We start from the raw sequence: 23458 nt of genomic DNA on the forward strand, positions 1-23458 counted from the left end.
TTTATGTGTCTGTGGAGTGTGACAGAGATGAGAAGAAGACGTCACAGTGACAAGGTGTCAGTCACTGAAAGGGCGGAGGTTTCTCTAATGAAAGATAACTCTGTCCTTCCATTTTTTATCGTCTCTTTTCTGTTCATCCCTCTTTTTCATATCCTTTTTTATCCTCTTCATTCCACCTGCATGCTGATGGGGGTGTGGGTAGACATAAATGAGGGTGTGGGGGTTGGTCTTGGCCTCCTTTCATCTCTCTTTCTCCCTACCTGTCTGTCCAGTCCATCTATTGCTGTCTATCTTTCTGATGAGGATTTCAATCCTTGTGGAGGATGGGTCTGTTGCATCTACCAATCATGGACTGAGGCTGAACCTTAAATGTCCCTTCAGGGAGCCTGTATGGTGGGAGGAAGGGATGTAGAGTGGAGGAATGATTGGGGGATGAGCGAGAGAAAATGTCAGTATTCATACATTAATGAAGTAATTTTCATTTCTTCATTCAGTCTCTTTGCCATTCTTGTGTATTTGTGTATTAATATGAAAACCACTGTTGTAGTACTGTCACAGTATTAATGGTGTGGCACCTGACTTTTGGTGCAATAACAAAATGTACTTTATTTGATACCCCAGTATACCAACTAGTCAGCCATTGGTTTGCCCTCGTCTCTTCCTCTGTTGCCTCCCCCGTGCCCTCTTTCTGACTCGTTTTCTCTTTCGGCCTCTTTTCTCGGCTGCTCCCCAATAATCACAACAAGCAGCTGTATCTTCAGAGAAATCGTGCCTTAAAATTGAGAGTTGTCCCCTCTCCCTCTCTCTCTGTATGTCTCTCTTTTGCACGCTCTTTCCCCCTCTCTTTCTTTCACACACTCTCCCCTCTCATCTCTTTTAGAGAGCTTTTGGACAATGATATCGCTGGAAACAGGCAGAGTCTGACAGAGTTGGTAATAATGAATTAAGTCTGTAGCCTGGCCCTGACTCTGAAATTTAAATTATAATTACTCCTGTGGGGATGGAAGGGGTTATTGCCAGAGAGAGAGAAATAAATTGAAGTGAAGTGCATTTCCACTCTGCTTTTAAGACACGCCGACATGCTACTCAATTTGGCCTCAGTGTAAGTTTTCTATGCATGTGTTTATACCTGAGTATTTGGGTGTGAACAAAAGCACAACTTTACACTTGTGTGTGTGTGTGGGTGCGCACCTGTGTGTCAGTGTGTGTGTCAGTGTGTGTGTCAGTGTGTGTGTGTCCATGCCTCATGGCCCAGTCATTGATCTCTATATTTTTCTCTTATTCATCAGATTTACAGACTAGTTTTAACACAATCATCCCTCCCTCTTCTGGTTATTGAAACCATGTTCCTACACTATATCCCCTCTCATTGTAGACAGTCACAGGGATTCATGGCACCTCTGGAGGTCAGTGTGTGTGTGCCTCATAACTATGATATCACTGCCAGTCATGCTTCAACTATTGTGTCTACTCACCATGATATAACTATTATCATATCAGCCTAATTTTCTTTCCGTCTCTCCATGAAGCAAACACGGACACATCACATGCAAATTATGCATCTGTGCTGTAATTTCTCATGGTTATTATATACTATGAGAAACACCAGTTTTCACTGAAACACAGCAGAGACCTGTTTGTATGTAATTGACATTCTGAGGTTAAAACTTAATGGAAAAGAACAAACAAGTGTAACAGTAGACAGTGTGAGACTGATAAGGCAGTTTCTTGAGTTAGCTTTCTTATAGTATATTTGATGCTGGTATCTGTACTGTTTATATGCTTGTTGTCTGTCACAATCTCTTTTTGTTTTACAATTATGTGTATTATTTTTGTTTGTTGTAGCCATTTCTGCATGGCTCATGTTCCTCACCAAAGTCACAAAATTAATTTTATTTAAAAAATTACTGCATTAGGAAGCATTTCAAACAAGCAAGCGCAGCTATTTTGCTCAATTAAATTCAGTGATTTGTCCTCTGTTAGACTTGACTATAAATGCCAGCTCTACATTTTCAAATAAAGGCTAGTAAAGGACATTTTCTACCCTTTCCTCTCTTAATGAAATGTCAGGCTATTGACCTGCCTTTCACTTCGATGCTAATTTGCTGTCCTCTTTGCCCTTTCACCCCTGTCCCTGTGATGTTTCAGAGCCTCTGGAGGTCGCTCCATAACCTGAAAGATGTCGGTGTGGTGCAGGTTAAGGTCATCAGGGCTGAGGGACTAATGGCAGCTGATGTCACAGGTAAGACGATGATCTGAAGTCCAAACATCAGAACTGTAACCTTTGCAGTTCTCATATGCATTGTCATGACTTAGTTTCTTATTTTTTTATTCTTAGATTCCTGCTCATATACTCATAACCCTAAAAAGCTTTGCTGTTGTTCTGCAATTTCTGTTTATTGTGTCAGAGTGAGCACTAGCAGAACATCTGATAGGTGACACTGTCAAAAGCAGCCACCAAGAGTATTTTTTTTCTTTTGCTTTAAATAACTTTTACTTCATTTTGCATGTAGACATTGAACAATTTCCATCGCACAATTTCGTCCCCACCAGCAATGTGACATTAATCTAACCAAAGTTAAAGTCAAGGTGTAATTTTGGTTTAAGCGATGATCCTCCACAAGACTCCTCAGAGAGAGTTAAAGTCTACTTTGTGCAGGACGCTAAATTTGTCTCTGCATTTTTAGAAAAGATGCAGGCTGCTCATTTGAATAATAGAGAAAAAGTACACATTTGAACCAACAAATCTCTCTCCTCCCTCCTCCCGCGCTTTCTCTGCTTGCTCTCTCTGAATCCTCCATTCTCCATTAATTCTTACTTTTAATTAGGTCTACAGTGGACAGGCCTAGTTTTTCACTCTGTATTATCTAGTAAGGAGAGAATGTGTGTGTCTGTGTGTGCGTGTGCACTTGTGCATGCGAGGCAGAGAGAGAGTCTGGAGTTTTTCTCCATTTGAAACATCCACAGTCCCATTAGCAAATACAGAGTGGAGCTAGTTGATTTGGGTTATTGCAGGGGGGGACCGGGGCAGTCAGAGTGCAAGGCTAATGGCTCTCTGGTTCTTGAATTTCACTCGTAGCAGAAATTTGCTCTGCGACTCCGTTGTAGAGCTCATCATTCAGTCTGAGCTTCACGCATTCCTCTAAAAATATCAAGAGGCTAAAACTGTGGAAACATCTATTACTGTTTGTCTTTTACTTTGTCTCTGCGGTTTTGACACGGTCATCAAAAAAATGTTTGATTTGATTTCAGAGCGTTGTCTCTATTGCCCATGATGGTTTGAAATTATTGCTACAATCACTTTACAGTAAAAATGCAGCATGTCTTGTGCTGCCAACCAGGGCTCATATTTTACATAGGATGCACTAAGACTAATGAAAAAAAACACCTCGATTTAAAAACTTCTAACAACCCATGCTTTTGTTCAGCATTATGGCACGGAGCACATTTTTATTAGATTGGCAAATATTAAAAATACTTTTTATAGTTTTTTTTTTGCCACAATGATTTCAGGTTCAGACAGTTCAATGTGAAACCTTGTTTAATTTATATTTTCTCAGAAATAAAAGGGAATATTTTTTCTTCTGTTCCCTTTCAGCCAGTCTAACACCACACAGATGAATACAGTAAGTGAACTGATACTGATAACAGACAGGCGAAGGGGCTGCTTCTAGATGGCTTATTCCTGTTTTTAGTCTGATGCTGTGTGTGTGTGTGTGTGTGTGTGTGTGTGTGTGTGTGTGTGTGTGTGTGTGTGTGTGTGTGTGTGTGTGTGTGTGCGTGCGTGTGTGTGTGTGTGTGTCAGTGTGCGTGTCACTGGCAGAAACAATAGCTCTGTAAGAGCCACATAAGAGCCCTCACCACATGAACACCCTATTTTAACAACCCAGACCAAGAGAGGGTCAGGAGCAAGGTGAGAGAGAAACAGAAGGACAGACAAACAGACAGACAGAGACAGGCAGAGGGAGAGAGAGAGGAGGTCAGTGAGAGAGAAAGAGTTCACCATCGCTCTCCCATTCATGCTGCCTGTCTCCTCTCCTATCTTTTTTTTTTCTCGTCCTCCTCCTCCTCTCTCTCTCTCTCCTCTCTGGCCATCTCTCTCTCTAATTGGAGTGTTTTTGTGGAGTAGCTCCACTCCAGCCCAAGTAGGATAACTGAAAATAGTCTCTAAAACCAACAATCCCTTTTGTCTGCCAGCTCTTGTCCCTCTGAGTGGATGCTATACCGTTAGAAAATTTCAATAGTAACACACACACAGACACACACACACACAGACACACAGACACACACACACACACACACACACACACACACACACACACACACACACACACACACACACACACACACACACACACACACACACACACACACACACACTTTCAGCAGCAGCAGCAGCAGCATTACCACCATCACAGTATGTGTAGACTCTTCTCAGTCAATTTTCAAACAAAGCCTGCCTGTACATCTTCACATGATACATTGGGAAAAACTGTAGATTAAATTTTCTAGCATTTTAATAAGAATAAAGAAATAAAAAAGGAAATAAAATAACAATATGGTTGATTTACATTTCAAAGTAGGGCTGCATGATTTATCGATTCAGCGTCGACATCGCGATGCACAGAAGTCACATCACAGTAAGTGCAATGTGAAGCACATCATGCTACAGTTGTTATTGTGGCTTTATACAAAATGGAAACTCACACGGTTCTGATATGCCATGACTAATCTACAACAGAAGTCTGTCTGATAGAACATCCTTTAGGGATTGATTCTTGAATACAGAGTTGTTGTTTTTTTGTATTCAACATACACAGAGTTTGTTGACATACAGGCTCCACACGTGCACAGCAACAGAACAGGAGAAAAACACTGAAAATGAGGATTTGCTTGCAAGTAGAAACACGAGTTGTATAAAAATATTTTAGCTACAAAAAGGATGATGTTGGCCTAAAACAGTTAGTCTCTCAGCAATGTCTAGCAATTGTTGCTATTACGCGAAGAGACACACCTAATTTGTTTGACAATTTATCTAAGCAATATATAGCAGTGCAAAACCATCCAAAGCAAAAAACTATTTCAGATGAGTTTACCAGTGTTATAGAGGGATAGAGAGGTTCCAAACAGTTCATATTCAACCCGATTCTTCACAGTAAAATGCTATTTTTTAAGCAGTTTTTTCTTAGTTTTATTTTTGTTGCATGTAAAATCCTCCCAATCATTCTAGATTGATTAATTCTTTCCAAATAGTTATTCAAGACATCTGGTGAAAACTCCTGCACTTATTTTGTATTGCAATATATATATCACAGAGGAGGAAAATATCAATGTCATGCAATCCTATTTTAAAGTACAAATCCTGATTAATTGAGATATTACAGGAGCGTGAGAGTGTGTGTTCCGTCTCCAACTTCAACCTCTTCACTAACGCTGAGCTTTCTGTGAGGCAATTACAGTATGCTCCCTCATTTCTATACTGTATTTATCCTCCTAACTTATCTTAGAGCACTCTGAAATTAATTTGAGTCCACTCCTTGCTGCAAAGCCTTCACCAGTGCCACAGGGACAGGACCCAGAGGGGGGAGGAGCTTTACTCGGACATTACCTGGATGATCGCTGAGTGGCGCTCAAACCTGAGCGTGTAATTGGTTAAGACAGCCGCCTCTGGTGCTGGCGGCCAATAAGGTGAAAGTTCATTGCCAATAACAACTGGCTCTCTGCGGCAACACAGTCTGCCATGTCATTAAAAACGGAATATTAGAGAGAAAATCGGGGGGAGGGACGGGGTTCTGCAGAAATAATTTCCATCTCTTAATTTGGATGATTGCATTTAAATTTAATCAGACCTGATTTGTGGGGACAACACTATAATCGTTTATGATATGGGAGGATTAAGGAGGATTTGGAATTTTTACTGTAAAACTATTAAATGAAAACTGCTGCTAAAATATTATTTTTAAAGGTTTGCAATTTTAAAATCAATTGTTTTGTGCACTCAGGATGGGACTAGGGAGGAATTTGCATTTTAATAATACACATTTCACAAGCAGTGTATAAGGCTAACAAAGTGCATACAGACGTGCATTGGGAAGTAGGCTCTTGATTTTGTAGCCTTTTGTCTATTTTAATGTATCTTGTTTTCTGTCGTAGAAGTCAAAGCTGTCAATATCCACTTGAAACACTCTACATCAATAGAGTGCCACAAACAGATATGAAAGGCAACACCTACGCTTCAGCATTGATCACAGTGACATTTACTTTGCACACCCACTAAATGTCCTGCCCTTGTCACAACATTTGAAGAAAATCACACCAATCAATGACACACACACACGTGTGCGTGCTACCCATGACTCACACACACAGACGGATGCACGCTTTGGACGGCTTTGAACTCAATCCCAAGTTTATTGAGTCTTATTACGCAACGTTCCCGCTACACTAATATTTCAATCTTCATAATATTTTCCCTGGAAATTAGTTTGGAACATATTTTGTTAAACTTCCTGACCCAGCCTTTTTAAGTGATAAGCTCGAACAAACAGCGCAACGGCTCCCAACAGTTTTTAATAAAACATAGTGATCAAAGCCAGAATTAAGAGTTTTTGTTGTTTTTTTAGTTCATCTGGAGGCAGTCAACGGGAGGTGGGCTGGCAGGCGTGGGGAGCTGGTCGCACTCCTTTCTGTGTACAAAGAATCTGAAATGTGAGACGTTAGTAAACAAATAGAGAATATATAGGACATTACTGCGTTTGATTATTATACTACAGTATGCTATTCTCAGGAGGAGGAAATAACTCTGTGATTGTGTTTTTTTCCCTTCTCTTGGTCTCTCTCACACTGTCCCTACCTAGTTACATAATTGTGGTAAATTCTGAATTGAAAGTTTTGTTGGAATTAATTAGCATTAATGAATATGATTTATAGTGAAGCATATATCCTATCTATGATTTGAAACAGTGTTCCTTGCGTTGAGTGATTTATTTTCTAGGATAAATCTGAATTCAGATTCAGATTCAGAAAATGTGGATGCGTGTTTTGCTATTTTTGTTTAAGAAAAAAAAAATACAGTTGTTGCTGGTGGTCTGGAATCTCCTGAAAGACAGTGTGTCAGTTTCAATAAAACCTTTTATTTATTTTTTTTTGTTTTGTTTTTTATTTCACCGTTAATATAAAAAGTAAAAATGATGTTGAGAAGAGCTTTTCTTTTGTCATTTACTTCTCACATTGTCCTTGATTTCATTCATTTTTTCATTGTGTTGTTGCCGCTACCATCCCGCCGCTCGCTTTGGATTCACTCATCACGGACCGGCTACGTTTCTCACACCCCATGTTCGGCCGTCTTTATCTTCTACTAAGAAGTTGTCTGGCCTTCAGAGGCACATCGACCTCTGTGTTCCCTGCACCGTCCATTCTCAAAGTCCTCTCTCTCTTTTCTCTCTCCCACCCCCTCCTTGTGACTGCCCAGGGCACAGTTGTCCTGGAGCTTATCTTCTAGTTGTCCATGTTCCCAGGATACTGATAGAAATGGCTTGCAGCTGTTACACTGATATACTGTTGTATAATATACATGACATCAAGGATAAAAATGAAAGAATCATATTATTACAGTTGTGATAAGTTCAGGGTATTTGAGCTGTCATTTGGTCTAAGGGGAGGACGTTATATACTATATGTCTTAATAATATGAGGGATTGGAGATAGACAAAAGCTGCTGGAATTATTAAGACTCTCGCTTTGAGACCTCAAGCTAACCAAACTTTAGTATCTACAGTATTTATATCTATTGTTTCACTACAAGGTCATTCTTGTATGCTTTTTGTTTCTTTTTTTTGTGTTCTTGCCAGGTAAGAGCGACCCATTCTGCGTGGTGGAGCTAAGTAACGATCGGCTGCAGACGCACACTGTCTACAAAAACCTTAACCCTGAGTGGAACAAGGTCTTCACTTTGTGAGTGCCTTTTACAATACCTGTATGTCTGTGCATGCACACTGACATCATTGCCAATGAAAATAAAAGCTCCCTCTTTAACTGACATGTAATCTGAATGACAGGTGGTTCGTCAGAGTAAAAAAAGCAAAACCTATAATAGCATTTTTCTCATAACTTTCACCAGTTCACTTGTGCTTTGATTCAGTAGTTTGTGTGTTTTTATTCAGTTGATTTGTTCAGGGACAATCTCAGCACTGAAAACATACCCGTTAATCACAGTTTATAGTGTTTTGAATTGTACTTGAACTTAATAATTAATTTATACAACAGCTTATTTAATTTAGTTTTATGCTAATTATTCATTGAATTTAATTTTCAAATATATATAAATATAGTACTACTGATAATAGATACTAATATATATATATATATATATATATATATATATATATATAATCTCATCACAAACTTGATGACGTGATAACATTAGTTAATTTAATTGTGCCTTAACACACAACACATCAAACATCATCTTGCTAGCCTACTTTTCAAAAGATCCATCTGACATGTCTGAGCTTCTCACTTTACTAGTTCAGTGTTCTATAAAATATGTTTGTGGTGATTTTTTTCAACATATTGTAAATGTAAAAGTGAGTTTTCAGATATAAGGAATTCATAATGTCTCATGTGGTGTTGCAGATTTTAAACTCCTTTCTGTGTGTTTTCAATATTTAAAGAAGGCTGTGCAAGATGCAATGGATTTCGTGCTGCTTTAGGCTTGCAGCCCACATTTCAGTGTATCCGTCATTGGTGATGTCTTTGTGTGTGGTCCAGCAACGTGAAGGACATCCACTCAGTACTTGAGGTCACTGTTTACGACGAGGACCGAGACAGAAGTGCAGACTTCCTGGGGAAAGTGGCTATTCCTTTACTAAATGTGAGTCAAAGGCAGATTTCTGCGTGTTTCTTTTTCCTTTCCCTTGGGAATAATAGAAAGAACATAGAAGAACAGAAAGAATGAAAACAGACGCAGAAAGATATAAAAAGCAGAGGTTATTTTTGCAACTCCACTGATGACACTCTTATTATTTCACAAAGAGAAAGAAATGACAGCAGGGAGAAAAAATGGAAGAGAGGCTGAGAAAAAACGAAGAGACTGATAGCCGAGAAGAAAGAAAGTTAGGTGATGAGAGATGATATGAAAATGACACTGATAGAGAGATGGAACAATGCGATTTAGAGAAAAAAATAAAGGCGAAAGAGTGTCTCTTATATTTGGAAAACATATAGATAGCCCGTTAAAGAACTGTGTATCTAATATACCCATGCTCTGCTGTACAGTATGATTCCCCAGGATAGTTAATTTCTGTTTGACAGAGCCGAGCTGCAGTGGGTAATGAACAGGTACTTGTCAGAGTTGCCACAGTTGTTTTGGGTTCCCTGTCAGCGCCAGCAGCTGGGGTTCAAAGGTGGCCCTGGGAGCCGATTCAGCCGGGTATTGCCAGACAGACGCCTGTCATGTCCCTCTCCCACAGATCCAAAATGGAGAACGCAAAGCCTACGCCTTGAAAAGCAAGGAGCTGACAGGGCCAACAAAAGGGGTCATCTTTCTCGAAATAGACGTGATTTTTAATGCTGTAAGTCTTTCTTTTGCTTTTTTGAGTCTCCTCCCTGGATTTTTTTTTTTATTTTGCCCCCCACCCCCTATTATCCTCTCTCTCTCTCCTATCCCTCTCTTGTTCTCTCCTGCATTCCCCCCTTCTACGCTGCTGTTGTCTTTATTCTGTTTGTCCCCCCCTCCCTTGCTTCCATCTCATCCCTCGTCCCTTGTCCCTCGTCCTCGTTTTGGCTTTAATTATCGAAGACTCCCTCTCAGCAGCCTTTGTTCGCCCATTCACCATCACTGTGTGTGTCCTATAGCGGCCATCTTACAGCTTTCTCTCGCGCTCTCTCTAGCCTCTGACATGGGACACGTTCTACGCATGTGCTGCCATGTTATGCCAGAACACAGAGTGTTAGAAAAACCTTTGATATAATCAAGACATCGCTCCTCGCTAAATCACTGTCATCGTGTTGTACGTCTTTAAAATTCTGTTAAAAGCGTTATTTCTGTCTCACCATTTGCTGTTTATGACACTGCGTTTGTTTACTCCATCATCCAGGTGAAGGCAGGTCTCAGGACGTTGATTCCCATTGAGCAGAAGTATATTGAGGAGGAGCCCAGAGTGTCCAAACAGGTACATCGGCAGCCAACACTTATCTTCTACCACTCTGCCTCATTTTTATCTGTGTCCACCACTGCATCCCTTATGCTGCTTAACTGTTGGAAGCATAACCAACAGCCTTGGTGAGTGGCATCTTGTAAAGCACAACAACTGTGTGGGCAAGATACAACAGGATGATTGAAGGAAAAACAGCATTTTGTTTCTTTTTTCCCTTCCCTCCTCTCCCCCTTCTCTCATCTCTACCCCCTCGCATCCACTCTGAGTGGTGAATAGAAATGTCAAGCTGTCAGCTCTGGGGTGCATAAGTAGATTGGCCATCCTTATAGTTGGCCCTCTTTGCCACTGCTGCTTTGCACTTCATTGTCACGCTGCTCAGTGTGGCGGCACCACAAAGGGATGAATAGTAGGGGCTGGCCCACATCAGACATGTCATATGAGTGACCGTTTGGGCTCAGCAGTCAATGTTGCGCCATGCACAGCCGAACACAGGCCTGCCCAGCGCTGCACAACACACACCAGCTCCCATGCCACACTTTTGTCAGCCCTCCATCCATTCCTTGCTTTCCTCACTGTTCCTGCCTTTTCTGTTGCTCCCTATCTCGCACCACTCTGTGCTTTTCTCCCAAGTGCAGAATCCTTTTTTCATCTCCATTTCACCCCTGACTCCTAGAGATGACCCATGTCAGCATCTCGCAATGATGATGTCACTGGCTGCTTTGGAAGGATTGCCCCGTGAGGGCTCTTTTGTGTGGTAGCAGCTCCCCCGCTGATGCTTGCTGCTTAGTGTGCCGACACACACACACTGAAAAGGAAAGGGAAAAAAACATACACTGCCTGCCTGCCAAACACAAGCATTTAATTGTAATTATGACATTTGACTTAATAAATGACTTCACCACATTTCTAAGTGTTTTTAAAGAAAAACTAATGGCCTTGTTTCAGTATAATTCATGAAAAATTTGATATTCTTATCAAGGCAGCTGTGGCAATAATGAGCCAAGAAGAGTACAGAATGTACATCAAGTGCATGTGCTGAGGAATGTGGAAATGGATGATTTGCAGTCTTGGTGTCCTCGGGGTCTGTTTCCCCAGCAGGACACTGTATAGTCATCCCCAGTTTGGCGACAAAAAGCTTCACATAATTACACATAGAGAAGGAGAAATCCTCTTCTCATCTAGCATCAAAGCAGCCAAACCACTCCTAACCACATGCAAATCTGTCCCGATACACATACATTAAATAGACTTTACTTTACGTCTAAGAACTCAAATTGTATATCCACAATATACACACTTGTAAACACGTGCACAGTTTTCCAAAGAGTAAAATAATGGCCTAGAATTTTTTGAACAGCTATCTGGAGAGACACTTTGTCCTTTGGGAGCACTTTCTCCTGGTGGTGACCTGATTGGGTGGTTGGCGGTCTTCGCTGCTGTTATGCTATTCCCTGAATGGCTGGCAACCCAGGGGATGACAGCAGTTAGCCTGTTCTCTCTCATCTCTGGCCAAATGCCTGGAGAATGCTCAGGGAGGACAATCCAGGGACTGTGTTGGAAATTGTTATTATTATACTAAACTTTATCACGGCGAGAGTAGACTTAAAGAAACACTTTGAATCAATGTTCTGTGACTATTCATATTGTCCTATTCTGATCCACATCCATATATAGCTTTTCAAAGACAGAAAACACACTGATGTCCTCTTGGTGACCTCAGTACTGTAATGTTTTAATGGCGAATCCAAAGTGAGGTCAAAGCTACAAATCTTGAGAAGTAACTTAATGCTTCAGTTAACTTTAAAAAGAAACAGCAGAATGAGACTCTAGAGAGTATCAGTCCACTATATTAAGACTTATTGAGACTATGTCTTTTCAGCTAATGTGCTAATTATATTATATAACATATTTACTCTGTAAATTGTGATGAATTTGCATCTTAACTAAACATAAAGGAGAGAAAAGTGATCTCTTCAGCACAAGCTTCTAGATCAGGGAGAGCCCATGATAGCTGTGCTTGGACAGATCATTTCACTCCTGTTTTACTTTGTTTACTGTAATTTCACTTTTGAATAATACCCAACTCAATGTCACACCTAGTCTCATCCACTATTTGCATGTTTGCATATTGTATGCATTATTTTACAATGAAATGATAAAACATGCCTTCACTTGTTTAAATGTTCACTTGTTTCTTCTTTTTCCAGTTGCTATTGCGCAATTTCAACCGAGTTAGACGCTGCATCATGTTCCTGATCAACACAGGCTGCTACATCAACAGCTGTTTCGAATGGGAGTCTCCACAGAGGAGCATCTGTGCATTTGTGGTACGTAGAGGTGCATTTAGATAGACACTGTCATTAATTGCAGCATGTCACATACAAATCTGGACATTTACAAGGCATGAACAAAGCCTCCAGTGTTGGGACAAAACCAGGACTTCATAGACATATTTATTTATATACTATATACTGTGTCTGGAACCAAGATGCTGGCCATGGACCATTTGGTTGCTGTGGATTGTGGGATGTAGCCTTAATAGTTTGGGCTTGTTCTAGTGCATCTCGTGAATGCTCTGTCAGATTGAGATCAATTGAGTTTGCAGGTCCGGCCAGTGCCTTGGGCTCTTTGTTGTGTTCCTCAAGCTTTTCAGAGCAGGTTTTTGAGGTGTGGTGGGGCGCACTGTTCTACCGGGGGAGGTCACTTAGGTCAGGAAGTTGCTGTTGCCATCAGAGTGGTGTGCTTAGTCTGTAGCAATGTTTACGGAAGTTGCATTTGTCCAAGTAACATCCACATGACCCAAATCAAGACCCAAGGTTTCTCAGCAAAACATTGCATTGCAACAAAATGATCAATGTTATTCACTTCTTTTGAAGTTTTAATGTTGTGGCTGATCAGCCCATATGTCTCGACATACACAATATATATTTAAGATGGATTATGTTGTGTTGTTACTAAGCTGGTTCATTAGATATTTAATGTAGAAGAAAGACAATCTCAAATTTGTATCTAAATGTAGTTGGCCTTCTTTTATGTCACAGAAAAATTACATAAACCCCACCTGTTTTGATCAGTACTATTCTGAATGTATAATTTTTTGTGGTTACATACTTTGTGCTAAACGTACACAGCAGACACACACATGCTCACACATGCGCACACACACAGACTGAGGCTGTAGGACCATTTCTGCTAACAAAGTATAGATCCTTCACTGGTAATTTCACACTCTAACAGAAGAGACCGCTGACGTCTCAAGCATGGTTAAGTACACCCCCCACAGACTGTTACTTACACACTCAAATATCTTGATACAGCAGACTTGTGATGATGTGTTGGTGAAGTTTTTTTTTTCTGTCCTTGTATGAAATGTACATTCACACATGGCCTATACTGTATATGACAAGTGTTTGTTTTGACACTCACTCGCTGGGAATGAGTGGAGAGTTAATGTTGCCGCTTAGACAGTATTTGTATTAGACCCTCAGATGTCCCAATACTGCGAAAATGTAACTACAATCTATTGAAGTGTGACAAGCTGTTCTTGCAGACAGTTGAAATGGCAGCCTGTTTCTCTCCTCACCCATCGGCCTCCTCTTCATCCTCTCTCTCTCTCTCTCTCTCTTCACCCTCTCTCTCTCCCCTGTCATCTGTGTCTGGTATTAAAAGGTGAAGTGTAATTGGACAGCAGAGCTATCAGTAAAATACATTCTCCTGCAGGGCAGTGAGTGGCTGCACGGAGGTTCCTACCCTAAAGATGACAGAGCAGGCATTTAATCCTGTCTGGTTTAGTGTCCTGACTTAAGTAGCTACAGGACAGGTGGACCCGCCCTGCCCCAGCCCTTTACTGTGGGAGCACTAAGTGTCTCCACAGCAGACATTAGACATTAGCAGCATTTGGCTGTCTGACACCAGTCTAATCTCTGCAGAGGCTGTATGTGTGTGTTTGTACAGCAGGTCACAGTGTCATCACAAGACATGGGTCAGAAGAGACATAGTATTGATCAGTTAACATTTTCCCCTTTGTGCGTGTGAGTACGCTGATGTGTGAGCCTCGCACTTGCACGTATGTTTGCATTTTTCTCTCATATAAGGCTGATCTGGGCACGAGTCCTCGTGTCGTGTCTTTTAAAAGTAAATGAAAATGTCAGATAAAGAAATGTAAGGAATTCACAGAAAACAAGGTCACTTCGGAAAATGCCAATCTACATGGTGAATGGAGAGGGGAGGACGCAGCCTTGGATAGTGCAGCCTCCATGTTAGCACAGATAAACACACATGTGCATGCCTTGTAAAGCTCCTCAACCTTTTTTAAAAACACAGCGTATAGTACATCCATCTCAGAGTAACAGTTCTGACTATTCATATTCTCATTGTACTCGCTTATATTCAAAGTATTCAGATGATGACAAAGGACGTATCTAGGCCAAGGACATAGTGTTTTATAGTTTATAGAAATTCTGAAATTTAGGTGTCATTGTGGCCCCCCCCCCGTCCCCCGCTCTTTTGGGAGTCTGTTAACGTAGGAGTATGCACTTAGCTAAAAGCATCAGAGTATTTAGGGCCTCTCCTCTACACAGGTATTCCCTCCCTCCCCTTCCATTTCTTCATTCCTCTCTCATTTCTCCCTTACTTTGAGAGGCCTCTTAATCACTTCACTCATCTCTTTAAGTGGGTTTTTATGGGAGGCCATCTGGCCAAGGTGGTGCGTTCATGTAGGTGTACTGCTGTGTGGGATTATGGTATGTGTGTCTGTACACATGTGCGCATGTGTTTCTTTCTGGCTGTCTTTCTAGACAGATGTTACACTTAACTTTTCCAGCACGGCTGTAGCCACAGAGGTGGAGTTGTGGGCAATTCAACCTCTAAACTTACAAATGTGTCCACTTCCTAACTGCTAAGTGAGCCTAAGGGGGCAAATTTAAGCGTGTTCAGATATTTGTGAGATTTTGTGAATGCAGTAGCACACACCAAAATGGAGTTGTCATACTTTGTCACTACACAACACTCCCTCTACAAAAAAGGCTCAAAATTTTCTTCATGGTCCCTTACTCTCCTTCTGCCCAATTCTGAAATGCCAGCCGCATGTACACATCACCCATTAGTGCCAGCTGTGATTAGTGTGTATGTTGTGTGTGTTTTGTGTGCATGTGCGAGAAGGAGAGATATCGCATAGTCTCACATGCAGCATTTCACTCTCTCTCTCTCACACCCACACTGCTGTCACCCACCCATCCCGACAGTGAATCAGCCACCGTGGCAGCTTTGCCTGAGGCGTTGGCACAATGGACGGGACTGGAGTTACCTCCTGTCCTGCATGATGGGTGGTGTCTGCCTGTGTGTGTGTGTGTGTGTGTGTGTGTGTGTGTGTGTGTGTGTGTGTGTGTGTGTGTGTGTGTGTGTGTGTGTGTGTGTGTCTGTGTGTGTGTGTGTGTGTGTGTCTGTGTGTGTGTATCCATGGGTGGTGTCTCTGTTCCCCGTCTCGGGGTTAAGCGTCTGCTTCCGTTCTCCACACCTGCAAGCTGAGTGTCTCTCCCTTCTATCCATCTACCCATCCCTGTTCTTCTTTATCTCTCTCTCTCTCTCCCCCCTCCTCTCCCTTTGCCTCCCCTCCTGGAGAGTTGAGGCCATTGTCGGGCGGAGTGGTGTTGGGTTCTGTTCTCCTGCTGCTGCCAGCTCTCCCCACGGCCTCTGCAAGACAAGGCTGTTATTGCCCCAGGGACCGCAGGCCTCAGCAGCTCTTCCTCCAAACAAATTTGCTGTAACTTTATCTGCAATTGGGCCCTGAATTGGGAGCAAATAGAGGCAGCTTTGTGAAGCTCGGGGAAGGGCGAGGGCAGCGAGCTGGGGGTTGTTGGGGAGGCAGGGGAAATGATACCGGGCTCTTTTATGTCAGGCAAAGTAGGACTCTTATCAGGAAGAGAGCCCAGACAAGGGAGCTACTTCTAGAGGAAACTGGAGCACCTATCACCTGCTTTGCATTTAGATAAAAATTCACCCTGCTGAAATAAAAAAGGGAAAAAAGCAAAGACAGGTACAGAAGCAACTATTGGAGTGTGTGTGTGTGTGTGTGTGTGTGTGTGTGTGTGTGTGTGTGTGTGTGTGTGTGTGTGTGTGTGTGTGTGTGTGTGTGTGTGTGTGTGTGTGTGTGTGTGTGTTTGCACATGTCTGGCTGGCAGTTTGATACACACACAGTGCAGAGACGCCATAACAGTCTGTGGTACGCACCACTCCAGGTCTCTTTAAATTGCTCCTTTGACTCTTCTTCAAAGAACCTGTCTAACTTTTAAAAGTTTTAAAGTCGGGAGTTCGTCTTTGCCCACAGCAAGGGACAGCTTTGAAAGATATACTTTCACATTTTACTGCTCTCCTGATTTCCAAAATGAATGATAGTTGAAATATAGTGGCATGACTAACAGAGAATACCAAGTCAGAGTTTAATCACCAGAAATAGAGACTCAACGGAAAAATGTGTGAGGCTGTTTGTTGCGGAGTCGTGGTTACAGTATCCTGACTTCTAACAAGTACTAGTCTGCAGGTGTAGAATTGTGGCCATAAATGGTGCATGCTCCATTTAATTTTTCTATGCTCAAACAAAATAACTGGCTTTGACTTTTAAGTTTTGTGATTTGGACTGCTTTTTATCAGATGAGCAGCGTTAATTGTGCTGTACCTCTATATTCTGCTGGAGAACAGCAGGGGGCAGTCTAGCACCACTGAAAGTTGGGTAGGTCTGGCCACAAACAGGACATAGTCTCCCTCCCTCCTTGTTCCCTCGAACTTAACAGGACTTCTAGTTGCTATCTGGCAACACTTAGTGCCAGCATGGAAATTGATGTAAGAAAGATAAAGGGGAACTCTGAAATCCAAACTTCAGTTTCACTCCTCTGAGACAGAGCAGGGGGAAAGTTAGCCTGGTGTGTGGTTAATGTAAGCCAAAGTACTGAATATTACCCTCCCACAGTGCTGCGGCAAAGAGCTGTAAGGACGCGGGTTGTGTTTTGAAACAAATAATGCAACTCTCAATGTGTCACACTAAGTGCTTGAATAAATCATTCTGACTTACTGTTTTAACATTTTTAATGTGGCTTCTTGTGTTTAATTTTTTTTAATATTAAGAGAATGCATCAAAGATTAGAACTGCAATGAAATGCGTCTACAGAGACTTGTCAGAATAATTTAGTTTATTGATTCTGTGTATTGGTTTTTTAGCTAAAATATTACAAATTATGCTGCCATGGTTTTTCTTTGTTCATGTTTGTAATTGTCTTTTTTAATTACACATCTCATCTGAATTTCAGCTTGTGCTCAGATGTGAAGTTTGCCCAGTTCAAATGTAGCCTCTAACTATATCTAAACAGGTTTAGCAGATTTGACAATGAAAAATATTATTTTACTTTGTTTTATGACAAGTGAGTAGTTTTGTTCCTAAAAAAAATACAGTATTTTACAAAAGAGTGTTGAAACACAAATAATTTGAAAAGAAATGATGATCTATTTTTATGACAAAATACATTTGCCAGATAAAGGTAATTTGTTAATTTATTAGTCCTGATGACTTGTTTTTATTTTGTCAGTACTGCCAGTGGTTTTTGTGACAGCATTAAATGGCCATCATAGTAAAAATAAAGTAAAATTAAAAAGTATTCTTGACTAATTTAGATAATTACAGCCAATATTTCCTACAATACTAGTATACGAAGGAAAAACAGGGTCCAGCTGTCATTTTTAGGCATATATGCATTTTACATTAATTTCTCTACTCTCAAAACTAAATCAGAGAGTTTGCATATTTTGAGTAATATGAAAGTACATTTACCAAAAGAGATGAACACAGGGACACTGTTTATATCCACAATTTTACATCAAGAATGCAGCAGTATTAAACAAAGCAGGAACGAGGCATGATGAGCACTCCTTCCGTGCGTGTTCAGATAAGCGCTATGAACCGTCACCAGCCACTACATAACGTGTCTCGGACCAAAACGAGTCAACTACAAATTATTCCCATAGACTACATCTGGGGCTTCATTTAGCGTTTTCCTCCTCTTTTCCCCTTCAATCCAGCATGTTTTCATCGTTATTTTTTTTCCCTCTGCCTCTCTCGCTCTGGTCACTGACATCCACAGCAGGCTCCTTCCCACTCCCTCTTCTCCAGGCGTAGAGCCTCCTATCTGGTGTAGCGAGCGACGGGGGGTGGCTGTGATCTCCCGGTCCTGGTGGAAAGGTCCAGGCACTGTAGGGCCCCACTGCCCAGCCGGTGGGCACAAAGGCGGTTGAGTGCTAGCCACTGCTGAGCCCGGGTGTCCGGTTTCCTTAGCTGCCAGTCAAAATTTCGCCCTCAGCCACTTTAACCAAATGGAAGAGGAATAAAGGGGGATGACATGTTAAATAGCCTCAGGCAAATGGAGAAAAAAGTGACATTGAAAAGATATAAAAGAGGGTTTTAAGGTTTACTATAATCATCAGGATAGTAAAGTGAATGAATTTCTCTGCTGTGATAATACTGGGAACGATAAGACAACCAGACACTAAGTATATTTACAATGCAGCATATTTCTCCTGTAAGTTATATTTATAGCAGCGTATTTGAAAGGAGCGTATGTGCATCTGCATGAAGATCTTTGTAATTGAGCAGTTATTTATAGCCTCTACCAGAATAGGTTTAAAAACAAGCTCCTTTGTTTGTTCAACTGAAGTCAAATGTCTGCACCTCTATCGCACATTGTTTGGAGATTATTCCAGTGTTTATCAATGTTACAGCTCATACAGATTTACAAATTAGAATAATTTGTAGGAAGATGGATAATTTTAGAATTTTCTTAGAGAAAATTTCTGTGAATACGTGCTGTTGTGTTGGTCTGTATGCAAGTTTCTATTGTTGATCTTTCATGGTCCTAACAGCTTTTTTTATGATGAATGAAGGGAAATTGTTTTGTTGCTTATTAGTATCCAAATATGAATTATTGAATAGTTTCTTTGCAGTTCTCCTACACAGCTGTATCAGAGGAAGACTCTGTGTATGCGAGAAAGAGAAGTTGAGCCTGAGAGAGACAGAGAATGATTTCGATCCTTATGGGAGATTTGGTTGTTGCACCAAGGCCATTCAGGTTTATTTGAAGAAGAAATTTTGCTGTAAGCATTATGCAGATACACTGGACATTTCTAATGTTTAATTTATGTCTCTTTTTTTGCTTTGTATATGCAGTGTCTGTTAGTTAATTTTACATGAAGCTATAATTCAGTTGAAAAGTTTCAATATAAGTCTTTCAAACTTTCCTACATGAGAAGTGAAAAAGTAGAGTTAAATGTGTTGTTATTGTAAGGAGCTGTTTGTAATCATTCACACATTCACGTGTTTGTCCGTAACAGTGCAGTGCACACAAGTGTGTGTGTGTGTTTGTGCCGTTTAGTGTCCGACTGGCTCCACTATAGTGACAGCAGTCCTGGATACACACTGTTTTAGGGGCTGTTGAACCTCATATTCACATTAACCTCAGACTGCAAACACAATGAAGGGCTTGATTTTAGTCTCCCCTCTCTCCCTCTCTTTCCCTCTCACACACAAACACAGAAATAAAACAATTTGATTGTTGATTATTAAGCCTCCTCTGTCTCTTGTTGATGTTGTTCAGCCAAACAGGATAGATCATAAGTGGTACACAGACCAATAAATCTGCTTTATACAGTAATAGTCTCAATTTCACCACTCTTTAAAGTTTCCCATCAGAACTGATTGTTTAACAGGGATGTATTTCCATACAGACAGTAATTAATTTCAAATCTTCTTTGCTCATATTTGAAATAATGGATTTCTTGTACTTGAATTTGATAAATATGTTTTGCTGGAGGAGATTGAGCATTAGGCATGGTTTGCATTTTCAGCATTTGTTATAATTGCTGCCGAGGTTTTATCAATCATGAAAAATCTCTGTATACTTAAACATGATATTATTAGAAAAGATAAATATTCTTTTGTTCTGTTTGTTTCTGACAGATTGTATTCCCACACAATTCCCCATCTCTCTTAACATTTTAACGACAATTGACACATTGCTTTCTCACAATTGACACAATACTGCCAGAAAATATCAAGCTTCCATCATTAGCAATTTTACTTTCCCACAGATATCTTCTCACTACCATCACAGTAATCTGTTGTCAGAGGCTAAGGAGCCCTGCCAAAACCAGAATACAGGGTTTTAGGAAAGGTTAATTTTCAGATGGTACTTTTCTTGTTTGGTAATGAGAGGGGAGGTATAGGGGTTATGGTTTTGGCAGATGGGTGCAGAGGAGGTTAGAGACGGGGCATAAGAGTCTTTTGGGTTTGGAGAGAGTATTGGGGCTTGGAGTGACAGGGTTAGGGACTCGGGCTGTGGGGTGTGTGAGATCATATGCTGGAGTTTGGGATTGAGTATAGAAGGGTCAGCGTTGACGCGCTGTGGCTGAAACGATACATGACCTCAGACTCGGGGATGATTGGCATGAAGGAAAGAGGCTCTGACGGCTCAAGCTCATCCTCCTCATCGTCCTCCTCCACAGCTGGAGACCCAGAAACCTTTGAGGGTCAGGGTGCTGGACCTCGACTCACCAACACCGGGTCCGTACCTTTGTTGAAGCACAGCCTTACACTTTTACTCTGTGGAGTTTATAATTCTGCATATGAATGTGTGTTGTTTCCAATCACACATATGGCCAGTTTACGTTCTCAAGGGTTTGCCTTTTGAGCGTCAGTATGGGGTACTGAATGTATACACTCTTAGCCCACACTGTTCTCCCGTATGTGTTTTCACTTTTCTTTTACCAACCGTTTTGTGTTTTGTTTTGTTTTTTGTCTCGACAGCTTTTTGTCATAGTTGTTTGGAACTTTGAACTCTATATGATTCCCCTGGCTTTGCTGCTGCCCTTGGTCTGGAACTACATCCTCATTGCGTCAGGGAAGGATACCAGGCAAGATGTGGTGAGTAACCCCATCCTTCCCGTTCTCGATATCCCTCCGCCTTTCTTTCATTTCACTGTAAAAGCCTATTTCCACACACAACGCAGGGTTAAAATTCAGCCGCGCTTGTGTTATTGAGACATTACGCTCCTGATTCTTTTATGTCTTTAATTTTATATACATTCATTTCTAGACTTTATAGAAACAATACATAATTGGTATAGATATACAGATGAATGAGAAAGTGCCATACTTTTGGGGGGAAATGTCAGAATATACCTTTCGATTAAACTGCACTCACAAAGCAGAATTAGAATTTCATTAAAAAAAAAATCTCTGCAGATTTTTTTTTCTTAATAAAAAAACTCCATCTGCCGCATGAGGAGCTGCATTCTCAGTGCAATCTCACTTTCCTCACTATGCCTTCTTTGAGGCAAAGAAAAGGAAGAAATAATAGGCTGTCACCTTGAGCTATGTTACGCCACTTACCTGGTAGTATATTTATTTAATTCATTTATTTTTATCTCTTATACCAATTAAATGATGTCAAAGCAATGTCATGGAGAAACAGACATGTTTTAATCATGGCCAGGCACATTTGGAGAGTAGAGAGTGAAAACGAGAGAGAGAGCTGGACTATGGAGTGAGCGTGAACAATGAAGTGATTAATTTTAATAAGTGCCTTTTTCCAAGACTCACTTGGAAATAACCAGTTAACAGACTTCAGATTTTCTTGCAGTCTCTCGCCTTCTTTATATGTATATTTATCTCTTCATAAGGATTCTTTGGGTTAGATTGGATTGGGAAGAGGTATTAAATTCAGTCATTATAATGAAGCAAATCTAATAGCTGTGTGTCTCTGTAATATTACACATAGAAATGGAATTAGATCCGAATTGTACATAACATACAGCACAGATCTATTTGGTGAGTCTAAAGAGCTCATTTTCTCTAGTCATAAGCCTCTCTCCATATTTGTTCATTTAAAAAGTTGACATTAAAATGAGTAAAATGACACAAATACAAGCCTTCTGTTGTTTGATAACAGCTTTTTTTTTATTCTGTAGTTTTTGGTTCATATTTTAAAAGTAGGATATTTAAACTGAAAATAGCGCTGTCTAGGATTAAAACTGTTACTAAGTTCACAGACAAAATAAACAATTTGTGAATGACAGACTTAAATTTCAGAGGACACTTTTCCTCACCTGTAGATGGCGACATTGCTTGATAAAAAAATCCCACATGCCTTAAGACAAAACCCGGCAGGATGATTTGTCCCCCTACCTGCTGCTTGTATTTATCCAGACCTAATGATATTCTTTTCCCGTGTACTTCCTAAGTAAAGTGAGGCAACAAAGGTTACATATTCTCATAATGTGGCACTCACTTCACATACGAGTAAGTACATGTAACTCCCACTTCATGTGGAATTGCTTTTCTCACTTGAAAGGGACTATTGTGTCTCAAGTATCACAGGAATTGGTTGGAACATTAGGACATGTTCATACTGTTGATTCTCATATGGCAAGTGCTTTTTAGTATGACCACACTGTTCTGCTTAGTTCTACAAAAATGTTCTGTGCTTACAGACGAGAGAAGATATGAACACTTAATACTTTACTGAAATATGCAATCTTTGAGTTTAACTGTTTTAAGATCTGATACTGTCATAGTAGCATCTCAGCACTACAAATTTGATTGACATAAACTTCCACATTTAGATCAGTAATCTGCACCACATATTTTTTCAATGGCTGACTCCAGGTGTGTGTTTGCCTGGTACTTGCATGTGTGTGGAGAAATACAGCGTGTGCACGTAGAGATAAAAGTTGTCTGTGTGTGTATTTTTATCTGCTGTTCAGTGTGCATATGCATGAGCGTGTGCAGACGTTCTCTGCAACAATATATCTGATGAAAGTGGGATTAATTGTCAAAGATTAGCACCATTAATGCTCCTTTTCTTGCTGCTGTGACAGTTGCGCTGAACAGTACAGAGCAGCAGGGGCGACACAAAGAAAATTCTCTGACAATCATTGTCCTTCTTGTCTCTGCGTTGCAATCTTACTGCCTAAGGATTGGTGAATGTGATGAACCCTCTCTTTTTGCTGCGCAATAAACTCTTTACCTCTTTCAGTCCCGATATTACTGTCTTATGTCAAATAAGAGTTTTACATACAGTCAAAGTAATGTGCGATGTAAGCATTCATTGTTTTCAGGCATTTGTGTTTGCAAATGCTGTGTACGCACACACACACACATTCGAACTCACACATTCAGTCACTAGTATCCCTCGAGTCCTGTCCCTGTTTGTTTTCAGACAGTTTCCCAATCTGCAGCGGTGCAGGGGGGGAAGGAGGAGTGG

General features: G+C 40.7%; 1 protein-coding gene across 6 annotated transcripts in view; it reads left to right on the plus strand.

Moving 5' to 3' along the window:
* Nucleotides 1-23458, plus strand: part of mctp1a (multiple C2 domains, transmembrane 1a) — a 150775-nt gene that overhangs the window by 86727 nt on the left and 40590 nt on the right. For all 6 annotated transcript variants that reach the window (XM_023273717.3, XM_023273719.3, XM_023273718.3 and 3 more), the window contains 7 exons: nucleotides 2149-2242; nucleotides 7851-7953; nucleotides 8770-8872; nucleotides 9471-9572; nucleotides 10098-10172; nucleotides 12365-12484; nucleotides 21001-21117. In XM_023273717.3, the coding sequence (XP_023129485.1) occupies nucleotides 2149-2242; nucleotides 7851-7953; nucleotides 8770-8872; nucleotides 9471-9572; nucleotides 10098-10172; nucleotides 12365-12484; nucleotides 21001-21117 (714 nt within the window). The remainder of the gene's footprint in view (nucleotides 1-2148; nucleotides 2243-7850; nucleotides 7954-8769; nucleotides 8873-9470; nucleotides 9573-10097; nucleotides 10173-12364; nucleotides 12485-21000; nucleotides 21118-23458) is intronic.

The sequence above is a fragment of the Amphiprion ocellaris genome, chromosome 6 (assembly GCF_022539595.1).
Source record: "Amphiprion ocellaris isolate individual 3 ecotype Okinawa chromosome 6, ASM2253959v1, whole genome shotgun sequence".
Classification (NCBI taxonomy): Eukaryota; Metazoa; Chordata; class Actinopteri; family Pomacentridae; genus Amphiprion; species Amphiprion ocellaris.